This window comes from Stegodyphus dumicola, chromosome 5 (assembly GCF_044657685.1).
Source record: "Stegodyphus dumicola isolate Sdum_Otavi_A_Nest chromosome 5, ASM4465768v1".
Classification (NCBI taxonomy): Eukaryota; Metazoa; Arthropoda; class Arachnida; order Araneae; family Eresidae; genus Stegodyphus; species Stegodyphus dumicola.
In genome coordinates this window covers 164,205,505-164,220,556 of record NC_140772.1, presented here as the reverse complement: position 1 = coordinate 164,220,556, position 15,052 = coordinate 164,205,505, and the positions used below count along the sequence as shown (strand labels likewise).

At 35.1% G+C, this 15,052-nt stretch overlaps 1 protein-coding gene across 2 annotated transcripts in view; it reads left to right on the top strand.

The window, feature by feature from the left end:
- The window catches only part of LOC118181155 (calcitonin gene-related peptide type 1 receptor-like), a 374,571-nt gene that overhangs the window by 71,339 nt on the left and 288,180 nt on the right, over positions 1-15,052 (top strand). For both annotated transcript variants that reach the window (XM_085817333.1, XM_085817334.1), the window contains exons 3-4: positions 10,273-10,380; positions 12,801-12,901. In XM_085817333.1, coding sequence (XP_085673459.1) covers positions 10,273-10,380; positions 12,801-12,901 — 209 coding nt within the window. The remainder of the gene's footprint in view (positions 1-10,272; positions 10,381-12,800; positions 12,902-15,052) is intronic.

Genomic DNA, 15,052 nt, shown 5'->3' with positions numbered 1-15,052 from the left:
GCACCTAATAGGTGGGCCACCATCGCCTCCTATGCAGTGACGAACAGTTACAACCATACCTTCCCCGGGATTCGATCGCAAGCCCTTCGGTTTCGCAGTCAGGCTTCCCTAACCACCATACCATCTGGACGGCATTAATAAAATATCGGCAGTGCTTTTTTTATATTTAATTAAAGTAATTATAAAATTTACTGCATGCTGCATTTATCGTATTGCACGCTGCAAGTGTATACTTATATATTGCTTTCATTCTGTATTTTATCAATGAAAGTTAGGGCCTCTGATGTATTTTGCTTAATCCTCACACGCTCAACAACAAAACATAGTGCATAGTGCGAAGATATTACATTAATATGTTGTTCTAGTAGTGTTAGATCACGTTAAATATATTACAACTGAAACCAGTAATACTTCAGGAATAAATTGGTATGTGATTATTATTTTATTGCCACAGTTATTTGAGGAACAGAGTAATTCTGTGTTTTGTATTGCATATTCAGAAAATTGTATTTCATGAAAGACTTCGCATACATATATTATATCGAATATATATTATGAATTGTATATCAAGCCCTGTGAGAGTTTTTAATAAAAAAACATTTGTACGGAAATATCGGCCAAATTAGGGTGTTTTATGATAATTTTCTTAATGGCATTTTGCTGCTATTAAATGTGTGTGTCTCGTAAACATGGTCAAGTAAATGAATATTCTAGTTATTTTTGTCAGAAAAGTAAATTTGATGTTTTGGGACAATTCTGGTATTTTCTTGGCGAGTAAAAAAAATCTAATTTGGCATAATGACTTCTTTCCATTAGAAAATTGCTTTCTTAAAAACGCTGGAAGAAATGAGGACATGAAAGTGTTTCTGTCTTCTCCTTTATAATAAAAAGCGGGACGTAAAAATGCTGTGAGGTTTTGAAACTACAGTCAGCAATACATAACAAATGAGCTGAAATTTGCGCAGTTATTTTTTATGTTATTGCGGGCTTGAAGGACAGTCCTCGAACAATATGAAAAACAATATATAAAAATAAATTTGCAATTCTATTACTGCTGATTTAAAAAATAATTTACGTCTTTTGAGAACAAAAGGCACAAGCGTTGTGAAAAACTTTACTTTACGCTTATTCTAACGATTCTAATTCTTATTATTCTAATGCTAAACCATTTTACTGAATAATGTTATTTTACTACTGAGCTTTAACTTCTGCTTACCGGTATTGCTCTTTTACATAAGCATTAGTCATCTGTAATATGAAAGGCAAGATCCTAAAAATTTTAAGGTTATTTGAATTTTCAATATAAGTAAAACAAAAATGTAACAGACGAAAATTAATAAAACTGCCAAACTTCCCTTGTATAATTAAAAACGTATGTTTTTTACAGTATCTATAACTGATCACAGTATTAACATTAAACAATTACTGACTTTTTATTTATTTTAGCTTTTATTTTTACTCCCGCGGCTCAGCATTATTAAGAGAAAGCTGCCTTTTGGCAAAATATCTTCTAGGTTTTTTCTGCAGCATCATTTTTCGTACGCGCTGTATTTTCCCACCAAAAATTGGCTGCTAGATTCTACTATTTTTATTTATTTTTAGCAGTTCGTTCGAAATTTCGTAATGTTTAATAACTATCTGTAAAGGTAAAACTGGAAGATCTACGCTGTTCATCCATTAGAAGTATTTAGGAACTCTGTTTGTTCATCCAGTGGAAGAATTTAGGAACTCTAGTTGAACTGCTTTCACATAGAACTCTAGTTGCTTAACAATGTTTTTGCCTTCTTTTAGACTTCATAGCAGTGATTCTAAAAAAATGCGAAGACCATTTTAATATGATATGCATTTCGCTGGAACCTTCTAGCAATATACTGTATTAAGAGGACTTTAAGGTCAATATATTTTAAATTTCCCTATTGACGAGAAATCGCCAGAAGTATTTGGTCCAGTCTCTGTATCATAGTAATCAGTATTGTAACTGAGTAAATGTAATTGATCACTATATTAGGTGTAACCGTAATTCGACCCTCATATTGCTTTTCAGCAATTTCGAGAAGCAGAAAATACTAGAAATATCTCGGTGGCCGGTTGAAAACTATATAAGGCCGCAGAGAACATCTGCTCAGTAGTTGTTGTTGAGATTTGTTAGGTAAGTGTGAGATCCGAGATATTTCAGGGTTAGCTGTGTATTTAGATGTGCTTTGCTTTCCAATGTATTTAACGTTCATAGTAGTTTAAAGTTTAACTATGGATTGTATTTTGTGATACTGTAAACATCTGTACGAGTATTTCTGGGAAAAATTCCATAACTTTGAAGTGTTTCTGTTGATAAAAGAAATTTTATTAACTTATCATCGGACCTGTGTGCATTCAATCTATTACGAACCCGTACACACGCAACAGTTTTTGGTGTCAGAAGTGGGATTGAATGCCAGTGACAAGAGTGACGGAAGAGCAACTAAGACAGCTTGTGTCTGCCTTTGCAGCATTCCAACAAAAGATGAAAGGGGCAGTCAACTCCATTATAGAGGTGGTGAAAGATGTTCAAGAAAGATGGAACCTGGTCAAGAACCCGTTAAAGTTGAGATGAAAGCCGTTGGAGAAAGATGGAAGCTGGTCAAAAAAAAGGTGGAAGCTGGTCAAGAATCCATTAAAGGAGAGATGAAATTTGTTCAAAAAAAGATGGTCAAGAAAAAGTGGAAGCAAGCAAAGAATCCATTATAGCAGAGATGAATGCTGTTCAAAAATCATTTAAAGCAGAGATGGAAGCTGTTCAAGTGGAAATTAAAAGAAAAATTACCTGCATAATAGAAAACAAATCCGAAGCTATGGAAGGGGAATAGACATGGTTGAAGAAAAAGTTAGAGGAATTAAGGAAAGAGTGTCTGCCATGGAGCAACAAATAGAAGAAATGGTTTTTGTCATCCAATAACAAATCGAACAAAAAATTATGACAATGTTCCTGCGGTCGCGAAAGAGTTTAATACTTTCAAGAAATTCCTAGCGATGGCAGAGTGCATTTCTAATGGTTATAAATTTTTACCCATAATCTATCCACATATGATAGGAATACCTCCTAGTAAGTGTATAAGACATAGTTTTCTATAGTAGCGGAAGCAAATGGAGAGGATTCTTAAGCTAAGGCCTGTCATCCCTCCGCTTTTCTGAGAGCAGATGCAGCGGATATCCTTCAGACTCTTTCCGAAATCCGAAGGCTAGACTTCGAAGCTCTATCCGGCGCGTTAGAGCTGCGCTTTGGGGAGAAATCTTTAAAAGACTACAGCAGGCATCAATTGAAATCTAGTCAACAGCACCCACAGAAACACTTCAGGAGCTCAACACAGTTGTTTAAAGACTGTCCCACCTCCCCTTTTCGCAGTGCCCGACACTAACAATGGAAATCCTCTCCCTACAGTAGTTCATCGATGGCATCCCGTGATCTTGAAACACAGAAGGCTCTACGAATGGCGAATGTCAAAGATTTAAAAAGCGCCTAGGTACACACCATGAAATTCGAGGCAACCCAGGAAGCAACTCCTTTAGACCGCCACCTAATCAGAGCTGCTCAAGCCCAAGAGCCAGTGGATCAATTGTTTGCTCGTTTAGACGATGTAACCAGACAAGTCAACGTCTTGATACCGAATAGGAGTAACAAAAAACTAACACTAAAGTCCTGTAATTGCTGTGTTGGAGGCCGCGTACAGAAAAATTGCAAAACAGCCCACGGCACGGAACGTACGTTCACTCCCTAGCAACAATGCAAGTAACAGATTAGAGGCTAGAGCGGAGTTCTACCAGAGCGGAGTTCGGAAGATAATGAGGAGCACCATTTTAAAACGCTTCAGATTTCTGCAGTGAATAGCGGCAATAATGGACTCTTTATTCATGGGGCACATCAACGGATTTCCTCGCAATATGACCATCGATACGGGAGGCAATGTTACCACCATTCGCAAAGATTTTGCTGAACAGGTTAAAGATGAACTCATTTGGACGACATCCTGTGTTACCCTCCAGATTGCATCTGGTGATAAAATCGAAACTGATGGAAAGATAAATGTAAGCATCTCGTTTTGAAGTGCCGCCTACCATTACACGGCATGTGTGGCAGATATTACAGATACTTGCATATTCGGATTGGTCTTTTTAAAGAAATATAATTTTCTCTTGGACTTAAAAAACAACGAACAGCATTCAGTCTCATTGTTTGACGGACATAACTATCCGTCATCGAAACGCCGACGCGTTTTCTGCAAGGCCCTGCTCTGAAAGCTTAAGAATTGTTCCAGGATCGAAAAGAAACACAAGCGGCTAAATCTGGTCGCACAATAAGTTACGTTCCAATCAAGGAAGAAATTTTGCATCAGCCATAATAAAAGAACTCTTCAAGCTACTCGACATAGACAAAATCCAAACGACACTTGTATATTTCCAGTCAGAGGGTATGATAGAGAGGTTTAATCGAACTGTCCTTAATAACTTCTCGTTGGTGGCTTCCACAAACCAAAAGGGCTGGGACAAGAAATTGCCACTTTTCTTACTGGCCTATCGCAGTGCCGTCCTCGAGACTACGGGTTATTCCTTATCACAGATGATCTTCAGTCGGGAACGTTGTCTGTCTTGTGATCCCTTATTTGGTCGCCCTCCAGATGCGCCTTCACCGCCTGAAGAGTACATCCAAGATCTCCAGGTACGGTTTGAAGGTTGATGAACAGTTTTTCACGAGAGCGAGTGAACTTGGCTACGGAGAAGATGAAGACTCGATAATACACGAGGGCTACCGGACATCGATTCAACGAAAGACACAAGGTATGGTTGTGGAATCCGATTCGACGGAAATGACTCTCTCGTAAACTACAGTCACCTTGGGATGGTCCGTACTCAGTCCTAAGCAGGCTGAACGACGTCGTAGTTCGGAACGTATCGCTGAATTCTAAACCTAAAGTCATTCATTACGATAGGTTAGCCTCTTACTATGGCCATAGCATGTAGTGTATATAATGTAAATAATATACTAACACCATGGTCCTATTTGTTTCTAAAATCATAAATTTGTGTGCTAATTTATTGATTTAACATTTGATTTGTTTTTTGTTATTTTTTGCAATTATTGTTTATGTATCGCATTGATTTTTCTTAGTTGTATGTCTGGCTTCCTGTCCTGGGATTGTACTGCCCGGGACGTGCAGTCCTCGGAAAGGAGGCAATGTTACGAATTTTGTACGTAGATGATTTTAGTTCAAGCATTTGGGAAATTTTTGTATCTCTCTCCGTAATGTCAGATAAAAAACCTGAAGAAATTAGCTGTGCCGGAAAAGTAAGAATACAGAGGCAAGTGTCCATTTAACATTGAGTAAAATTTACATTAAATTACATTAAATTAACATTAAATTTAAATTGAGTCATCTCGGTAATTTGGCGAGATATCACCAAGCTGAGAACGGTTTTGTGGCTAAATTTGGCAAGAAATCGCCAAATTTGGCAAACATTTGACGACATTTTTTAGTCCAGTCCATTTATCAGCGTAATAAGTATTGTAGCTGAATAAATGTAATCGATCACTATATTTTCTGGGACAATAATTCGACCGTCATATTGCTTTCCAGTAATTTCGAGAAGGAGGAAGTATTAGGAATATCTCGACAGCCGGTTGAAAAGTATGTGAAGCCAGAGAGCTCTTAGTAGTAGTTGTTATTTTTGCGAATTATTAGTTTAGCCTAAGATCGGAGAGAGTTCCAGGTTAGCTTTCTCTTTAGATGCGCTTTGCATTGCGTTCTGTTTAACGTTGTTAGAAATTTGAAGGGTAACTAGTTATTTTACTTGTTGATACTGTAAACAGCTGTACGAGTATTTCTGTGGAAAATTCCATAATGTTGAAGTGTTTCTGTTGATAAAATAAATTTTATTAACTTATCATCGGACCTGTGTGCGTTCAATCTATCACGAATCCAGGCGCACGCAATACTATATTATATTAGATGTTAAAATTATTATCAGTAATTTGCTATTTACATGCATTACAGATAAATGCTATCCGATCAAAGAAGCTAACTTCTTTGTCGTTCACCGCAACAGGTAAGAATCCGTCTAGATCCGTTTAGTAAGAATATCAGGTAGGAAAGCACGCATATAAAAGGATTTAATAATATTCTTTTGTTAGTATGCTGAAAGAAGTGGGTGATGATGTTGCTTCTGAGAATTTGTATGTGACTGTAATTGAATAAATTTTGTTTCTGTTACTGTGCTAAATTTAATTAAGGTAGCAAATTAAGGTTATAAAAAGAGCCATGCTGTATGAACCACAAGCATTCACTGTGGTTGATAAATGCATTGACCATAAGTGTTGCTCCTTTACGTTTGTATTCATGGTCGTCACTCTTGTCAAAAGACACTGTTTCTATAGGAATATTACTAAATTTATTTGTAACTAGCCGTTTCCAGGCATGCGTTGTAATGCTACTTTAAAGGAAAGAAAATTTTTGTTTTAATTCAGTTATAAAATGTATTATTCTTCATGTGTATTTTTGCATGTTCCGTTGGCTTGTGTCACCTGATATCAAGGTTGATAATGGCTTTGGGTGGTGAATTTAATTCTGGCCGTTTCACTTTTCCATCCGCACAGCACATTCCTGCTGCTCCGTTCTTAAATTTGAGCGCTCTGCAATACACGCATAATTTATCTATCTTTCCGACGACCACATTTGGATGAAGACTCTAATCATAATTAGCATTTTATTGGAATTCACAAAGATTTAACAGCGTGCAGTGTTCGTCTGGATGGAGCGGTGCGTACTGGAACATTTTGCAGTCTTGCTTCCCATTGCTCATGTGTTTCAGACGAACGAGCTTAACCAGTGCTAACACGAACATTTTCCAGTCTTGCTTCTTGTTGCTCGTCTGTTTCAGACGAACGGGCTTGAGCAGTGCGTATTCAAAGTTTTCAAGTCTTGCGCTTCCCGTTTTCTCGTCTGTTTCAGACGAACAAGCTTGAACTGTGCTTACTAGAATGTTTCCCAGTCTTGCTTCCTGTTGCTCGTTTGTTTCTGAAGTTCGGGATGCCTTTTTCTTTCATGCTTGAGAAGTAGACCGAGCAATCAATTTTCATTTTTGGTGGTATAAATGATTTCACAGCGAAAGTAATGCTTTGTGAGAGCTATTACAAATTCGCTTTCAGAAAGCAAAGAAAGTGTTAGTGTGTCAAGAATTAAATATTTTATGCTTTTATGACCGATAACGTACTTTAAAATATTTTAATTTAGGCAGTGGCAACGCATTTCTCTTAAATAGCCAGAGTTTGTTTATTAAATTCGAGACAAATTAATTTAATTGCGCTTTCCCGAGTGGTAACACAATATTTTTATATCGCCGTGTTTTCTGATTAAATTTGTAACACATACATATGTTTTACACTTTGCGGAATAGCAACACAAAGCTTTAAAATCGTTGAGTTGTTAATCAAAAATTCGTTAAATTAGCGTTAAATGTAAGTATATAAAGAGTGCTGGTTAGGCTGGTTTTTGAGAAAGCTTATGTAGACCGTGACCTTCCTTTTGTTTTGAAGGTCGAGAGTGGCAAGTTTCCTAAAGATCGGAATTAAACTGTAGATTTGTATAAAAGGCAAGCAAATGATATAGATTTACGGTAGAAAGAATAATTTGTAAATACGTTTGGAAACTTTGCAAAACTAGAAAAAAGGGGAAAATTCTACCATTTATCGTCAGCTGCCTAATATTCAGACTGAGGAAAAAGATCAGGTAAACGAGCACGAAACCATTTGCCTTTTGCACGTGGGATACTGTGGCTGATTTTCGAGGCGCTCATTTTCTGTTGGTTAAACCAAACAAAACTAGCAGTATATCCTAACTCTATGCATTATTTCTATACTCTTTACTAAATTATTCCCAATTTATTAAAATTTAATTGTGCATTCATTCATATCGCATATTGTTTGGCTGGACAAATAATGACTATTAGCATGATATATAGACTGATCCATTTGTTGAAATAGGTGTAGATAAATAATTTTGATAATTCATTTGTAGCAAAATTATTCCGACAAAACGGAATGATTTATTTGCACATTCGTGCAGTCTTTCGATGTTGTGACCAACGATATCACTCCGAATGCATAATATATACGGTATAAATCTAAATATTTAAAGTGAGAACAAACAGTAATACTTACAGTCATTATAACATGAATACAAATGCATTAGGTATTCGATGAAAATCAAAATATCTTGAAACGTTGTCAAGGAAACAGAAGTAAATAGTTTCAAAACAGTTTTAACATAAAACAATTTCTGTAGCAGGTATTATTAAGTTAGAGTTGATACAACTATTGTTCGATCATGTATGTGTATTTATGAAAATGTAATTAAAGACTGAAAGAAAATCAAAGCGTGAAGAAAACTGAAAGATTTATTTAATCAAAGTTGACTAAAGGCAACTTAATGTGCCCAAATCCAAACTAGCTTCTGCACAATTCCATAATTTTAGCAGACTGTTTCAGACATGAATACGATAAAATGTATGATGCGATATAAAAATGATTTTTAAAGGCTATTTTTAAGGTACAAATCTCTATTGTAAAACAACGTTCTACCGAATCACTTGCATGTGATAGCTCGTGGAAGGATTCTTGTAGCGCCTCATTAAGAGATGGCACGCGCTACTAGCTAATAAAGTATAACGGCAGCGCTGAAAATTACTTACTGAATCAACTGTTAAATGTGAATAAAACATTATGAATTTCCAAAAATAATCAATTGCGATTACAATTATTATAGTCAGGTATTAAATCTGAACAAAACATTAAGAATTTCCAAAAATAATCGATTACGCAAAATTTAATTAGAACTGAGTGAAATTACACTTGTTTAATAAACATATGATGCTTAATAAATACAGAAAATGATTCTTAATAAATTTCAAAACAAAAAAAAACTTTATAAAGTAAATATAAGTTTATTTTATCTCAAGGCTATTTCTGTGAGCTTGATTCGTACTGAAAAGTATGATATAAAATAATTATTTGACTTCTTGACTATAACACTCAAAACTTCCAGTTGCTTTTAATAGATTCCTAACAGATGAAATGCTTTTCTGATAAAAAAATTTATTAATCCAATTATAGATTAATAACATTTTTTATCAGAAAATAAAAACACTTCGAATTTCTGGAATTTTCCTCTGAAGTTATCGGACAGATGTTCACAGCGTCATAATTATCCTTCAAACTACTAAGAACGTTAACCTCAACGCGCGGTAAAGCGCATCAAAATTGAAAGCTAACTCAGACATATATCAGTTTACGCGGAACTAACAACTCGCAACAAAAATAAGTAAGGAACTGACTAATACCTATTACGGTGATACAAGGACCGGACTAAAATGTCGCCAAATGGTCACCAAGTTTGGCTACTTCGAGCGATTTCTCGCCAAATTAGCAAGATATCCATTTACTCAATGTTAAGTAGACTTGTCCCTGTATTCTTACTTTTCTATTTAGGAGTTTCTGCATTACATTAACGGACTACATTACATTATTATTACGTTTCTGCATTACATTATTATTACGATCTTAGGAGTTTGTGCATTACATTATGCAGCAAAATACAAGATTTTCACATATAACAGCATTAAAATCATCCATATTCAAAATTCGTAACATTATATTTATGTTAATTCAGCCAATAAATATGAAGATATTAAGAGCAACTGCAATTTTTGTGTGTTATGGTCAAGAGGTGATGTAAATATTTTATTTCATACATTATAGTACGAATCAAGCTAACAGAAATAGTCTTTAGATGAAATTTTTTTATATATTTTATTTACTGTAAGCTTTCGTACATGAAGTGTGTTCTAAATGTAGAATTGTGATAGGTGTGAAATCTAAAAAGAGATTTTTTTCATACAGTTTTAATTTTTCACTTGGATTGATGTATAAAAATCCAGATAATTCTTACATTCCTTTCTCATACTGTCAGTTTACAAGAGGCAGTACGTCCTATGCCCGTACTCATTTCTTACGCGGTCTGAAGCCCTTTTGGTTATTATTAATGTTTAGTGAACGTAATACATGAAAACGCGTGTAATTGTTTCATGGGTCATCTCTTCTTCCCTCAAATGCAAATGTCTGTTAATTCTTGATTTGTATTAATTAATGTAATATGATGTAAATAAATATATTAATTTATTTAGTAATTGTATATGGAAAACGTATGTGTAGTTAGTATTGTATGCCCATTTGATTTATTTTATTTCCAGATGACGCGCCATTTTGTCCCGCTACATTCGACGGCTGGGGATGTTGGGATGCAACTGCTGCTGGCCAGATTGCCGAAATCCCATGTCCAACAGAAGGGAATTCTTCTAGTAAGATCATAAATATAATAAGGCATTTATTTCTACAAAATGTGTAAATTATGTTCTCCGTGGCAGTAAATTTCAAACTTCGTATATGGTTATTATTAGCGCAGCCAAAAAAAAAACTCTTTGAAGTTTGTAAGAAATCTTATTTAATAAATAAACTACTTCATTTTATAAAAATAAAAAAAGAAACTACAACCATTGTAATAATTATTAATATAACTGGCTAGAACTATTACAAATCGCAAGCCAATATAATAAAAATTTACGCATACCAAACATTTTTATACAGCCACCAGTCCGCAGTCCCCATTTTGCCGCAATATATTTCGTAACATATATACTCCTGTTAAAGGTACTGCTACTGACTTCGTATAGGTACTGGAGGTTTCTCTCGGAATGTTAGGCTATGCTTTTTGATGCTATCTGCTTTTTCTGCCAATACGTTTTATGTGGTTTGTATTTTTGCATTTCTTTTTTGAAGATCTGACATAGATCCTGGGCAAGATTGGAATTTAAGATCCAGTGCAGAGCTTAGGACTCTATTTTTACCCAGGAACGTAACTCTCAACAGCGCGTAAAATATGAGTTGGATTATCTTTTTGAAAGAGCAAGTCTTCTTGTGGACAATGGTGAACGACTGAAAGTAGCATATGATGGTGAAATAATACTTTTCAGTAAAATTGTGCATCAATAGTCTATTGAACAAAGGCAAATCGCAAATCAAAACAATCTACGTTTCCACAGTGACTGGCGACTTAATATCTTTCTTCAAAAGATTTGGCGCGAATCCTCATTTAGTCGACAGAAATCTCCGCAACCGATATTTCGGTTTAGAATAGATAGGGCAACTTTTCAGACCAAATCTCTATTTATTATTCAATTTCTGCCCAAGACAAGTAACTTAGTCATGCAAAATGCATATTTAATTAAACTAAAAGCATCCCATTATAAATTATATATAAATTATATTATAAATTATATAACCTTCTACTAGCTGTATAATCGAGGTACTGGCAGCTTATGCTATCGGTTTCACGCACCTTCAGCTTTCGCGAAAGTACCTAACTTCCATCTCGTAACAAGAGACAAAGAATGTGATTTTCGTTTGAAGATCGTTTTTGCCGCAACCAGGCTTGAAGGTTTTTTCAAGAAATGTCCTGCTAAAGTACTTTTCATGTCCTATATAGAACAATTTGTCGTACTGCTGTTGCACTTCACCATTCCTGCATAATTAAGTACATGAATATTTCTTAATATGTGCTACTATAAGGCAAAGATCCTTAATCGGATCCTGAGGGAAAAAATCATTTTCAAGTAGATAGATATACGCAGACTGCAGCAAAAAGCTCACACAATGATTAGTTAAAAGGAGGTTAAAACTGCGTGAATCAAAAGGAGTGAAAGCATTAAATCTCCGTAACTTATAAGCGTAGCAAAACTTATAAAAGCATTTGTAATATACCATATTTAAACTTTTTACTTGGACTTGTGTACTTAAATCAAATGTGATAAGTGAGGAGGTAAGATTACTGAACACTCATAGTTCTTCCTAAGTTTTGTTTTCTCTGAATGAACGGCTTGGTTTCATGTCTTTTTCCATGTTTTCTTTGAATAACGTGAGTAAGAATGTATTTCTTGTAAAAAGTCTTTCGCAAAGGCATTTCGTTTAAGAGTGTTAGCCTTTTAATTCTTTGCTATTATTAAACTAAATTATTTGTGTCAGATTTGTGCTGGATTAGGAAACTAACTAGTAGATTATAAGAAAAGCACTGTATAACTGAGCAAAAAGTAAATATGTAATACTTATATCCATTTATTTAAATATGTAACTTTCAAAAGCTTATATCTACATCCTTAATCAATATTTAAAAATCCTTTTATCAATCTTTAATTGTAAATCCTAACCGCAGAATTTCAATTTTATGGCTGCTTGATAATCAAAGATGCAATCACAAACTATCTTTATCCGATAGTGTTACTTAATACACTTACAGAATTTATGGATGTTAGTATTGCATGAGGCCATGTTTTTCATCATATTTTATTTGCAAATAATCGCTAACTGTGACTTTCGAATACATTATCTCGACAATGAGATAATGTATTTGCGATTCACAGTTAGCTGGATAATAATATAAAATTCAGTCACAGAATTACCTTATTTCTAAGAACCAAAGATAGCAACGCACATGGTACTAATAATAAGTGCATAATTTTGGCGATTATAATTTATCACAGGGGTGTAACTAATAGCACTGATGTGTTAATAAAGAAGAATATCATCAAAGATAATAATGATTCTGCTATTCGTGATTACTTGGGCAGATGAGAAGAGATGCTTGCCGTGTCTCAATATGAAAGTGCCATACATGCATGTTTGTTCTTCTCATAATTGTCTGACTCGTCTTTGTTTTCTTTCATAGGAAGAGTGAGGAAAAGATGTTCGGAAAACGGCGCATGGGAAATAAACGAGAGCACGAGGGAAGAAAAAGTGGATTACCGGGAGTGCAATATCAACGTCTCGGTAAGTGAACAAGGGTTTGCTTCATTATGAACGGAGCTGAACCTCATGAAATATTAACCATGTCTTTCCGCTTTCTCACTCACTACCTCGCTCTTGCATTTATTAAAGGAAAGTTGGAGACTATTTTCGGATAATATAAACTAGTGTTCTCTAGGATATAAGAATATCTCTGTAGATTACAAAGTTTTTTAAATTTATGAGTTTAAGGTCACGAATAGTTTTGCCGCCTTAAAAAAGTTCTGAAGAGTTCACATGCGGATGGAAAAGTTTTAGTGCATTGGATATAAGAAAATGTTAATTCATCTATATATGACGCAATCATCTTAAAATTGTACGCTTATATTTACCCAATGTTAATTTAACGGAAATTTACTGTAAGTTTTAAATCTTATTGAATCTAAGCTAGTTTACAGAAGTGATTAACGCATGAAATATAGTTTTTATTATTATATAGTCAAATTTAATATAATTACATAATATATTTTGCTTATTTAGAATTCTTTAATGTAGCATTTTATTAATTTAAGAAATATTTTAACCACATATTATTGTGAATATAAATCCGGTGTTTTTCCATTTAAAAACTTGAAATTTTCCAACATCTCTAAAAGCGAAGAATATTTTGTTCTTCGAAGAAAGGACCGCACTGTAGCCTCTTTGAAGTACAGAGAAATTTTGCATAGAACCGACTTTCACCTAATAATACAGGGGTTTCAACTGTAAGGATCTTAAGTTTTACTAACGTTTATTTTATTTTAAATCTTTACTATCACTTCTTATTTTCTACTTCCGGCCAGAATTAAAAGCTTTAACTTATTTATGCAAATTTGTCTTGCGAACGCCAAGTACTTAAGTTGTGGCTTTTTGCCAAGCAAAAGAGAGAGGAAGGAGTTAGTAGAAGCAGGCCGCTTGCCTTGTAAGGTTCTTAAGTTTTACTAACGTTTATTTTATTTTAAATCTTTACTATCACTTATTTTCTACTTCCGGCCAGAATTATAAGCGTTAACGTATTTATGCAAAGTTTGTCTGCCGAATGCCAAGTATTTAAGTTGTGGCTTTTTGCCAAGCGAGAGAGAGAAAGCAGTTAGTCGAAGCAGGCCGCTTACCTTAGAAGTTTTACTCAGTTGCTGGTTGCCTTCCATGCCAGAGGTTTACTCCTCTTGATAACTTTAAACATATTGTAGTGTTCACAGTTCTCTGTACTACATACGGCTTCCTGTTAATGTAAGGCCAATCTTCCACGGTTATTATTTTAAAGTTAAATTAGAGTTTAGTTTTATTTTTATATTGTTACGTTTAGACCACAAGTAGTGGGTCTTTGTATTCCGAGGTACGGAAGTTATTGTAAATAGAGAAAAATAAAGGGTTTTGTATACCCTTCTTGTGTATCCTGTCTACTTCCCACAGTTATTGAACATAGCTTTAGTAAGTTCTCTGTTCCGAGTCAGGTCCTTGCATGTTCCCGAAGAAAGTAAGACGGAACATTGAACCTGATAGTGACGCCCAACGAAGAAGAATAACCATGGCCGAGTTTCAAGAAGAACCTGTGCTGCCTGCAGAAGCGGCTCAGAATCCAGAAATGCCAGCTGCCGCCCTGGAAGGATTTGGTTACATCGTCCAGACCATGCGCGCTTCGATGAAACCAGAAGCAACATTTAATGGAAACTCACCGGTAACCAGTTTTTTGGAAAAATTGGATGACCACTTCATGCTCTACCCCGTGCACGAGTTTCAAAAAGTTACCTTAGCTACCAGCGCTTTGAGGGGCCAAGCGCTTAACTGGTTCAAATGTATAGGCAGAAGTCTCTTGGGTCAAGCAGGAAGTCCCACCTATACTTACGAGAATTTCAAGACTGCCCTAGTAAAAGCCTTCCCTGTTGTAAGGGATCGTGCGAAATTAGAAACGGAACTTTTTAGTATATATCAGCAAAGAATCGAAAATCTCTCAAGCTTTATTTTAAGAAAAATTCACGTCTTCAAACTCTTGTATGGAAACCGTCCGGATCCTGAGATAATTCAAGTGATTTTGCCGAGGTTACTGCCCCAATTGCTGGACTTTATTGAATTAAGAAATCCGACTACACTGGAAAAGTTATTTGAGCAAGCAATCTAGTTTGAAAGTAGAAGAACGGCGCACATTGAAAGAAGACG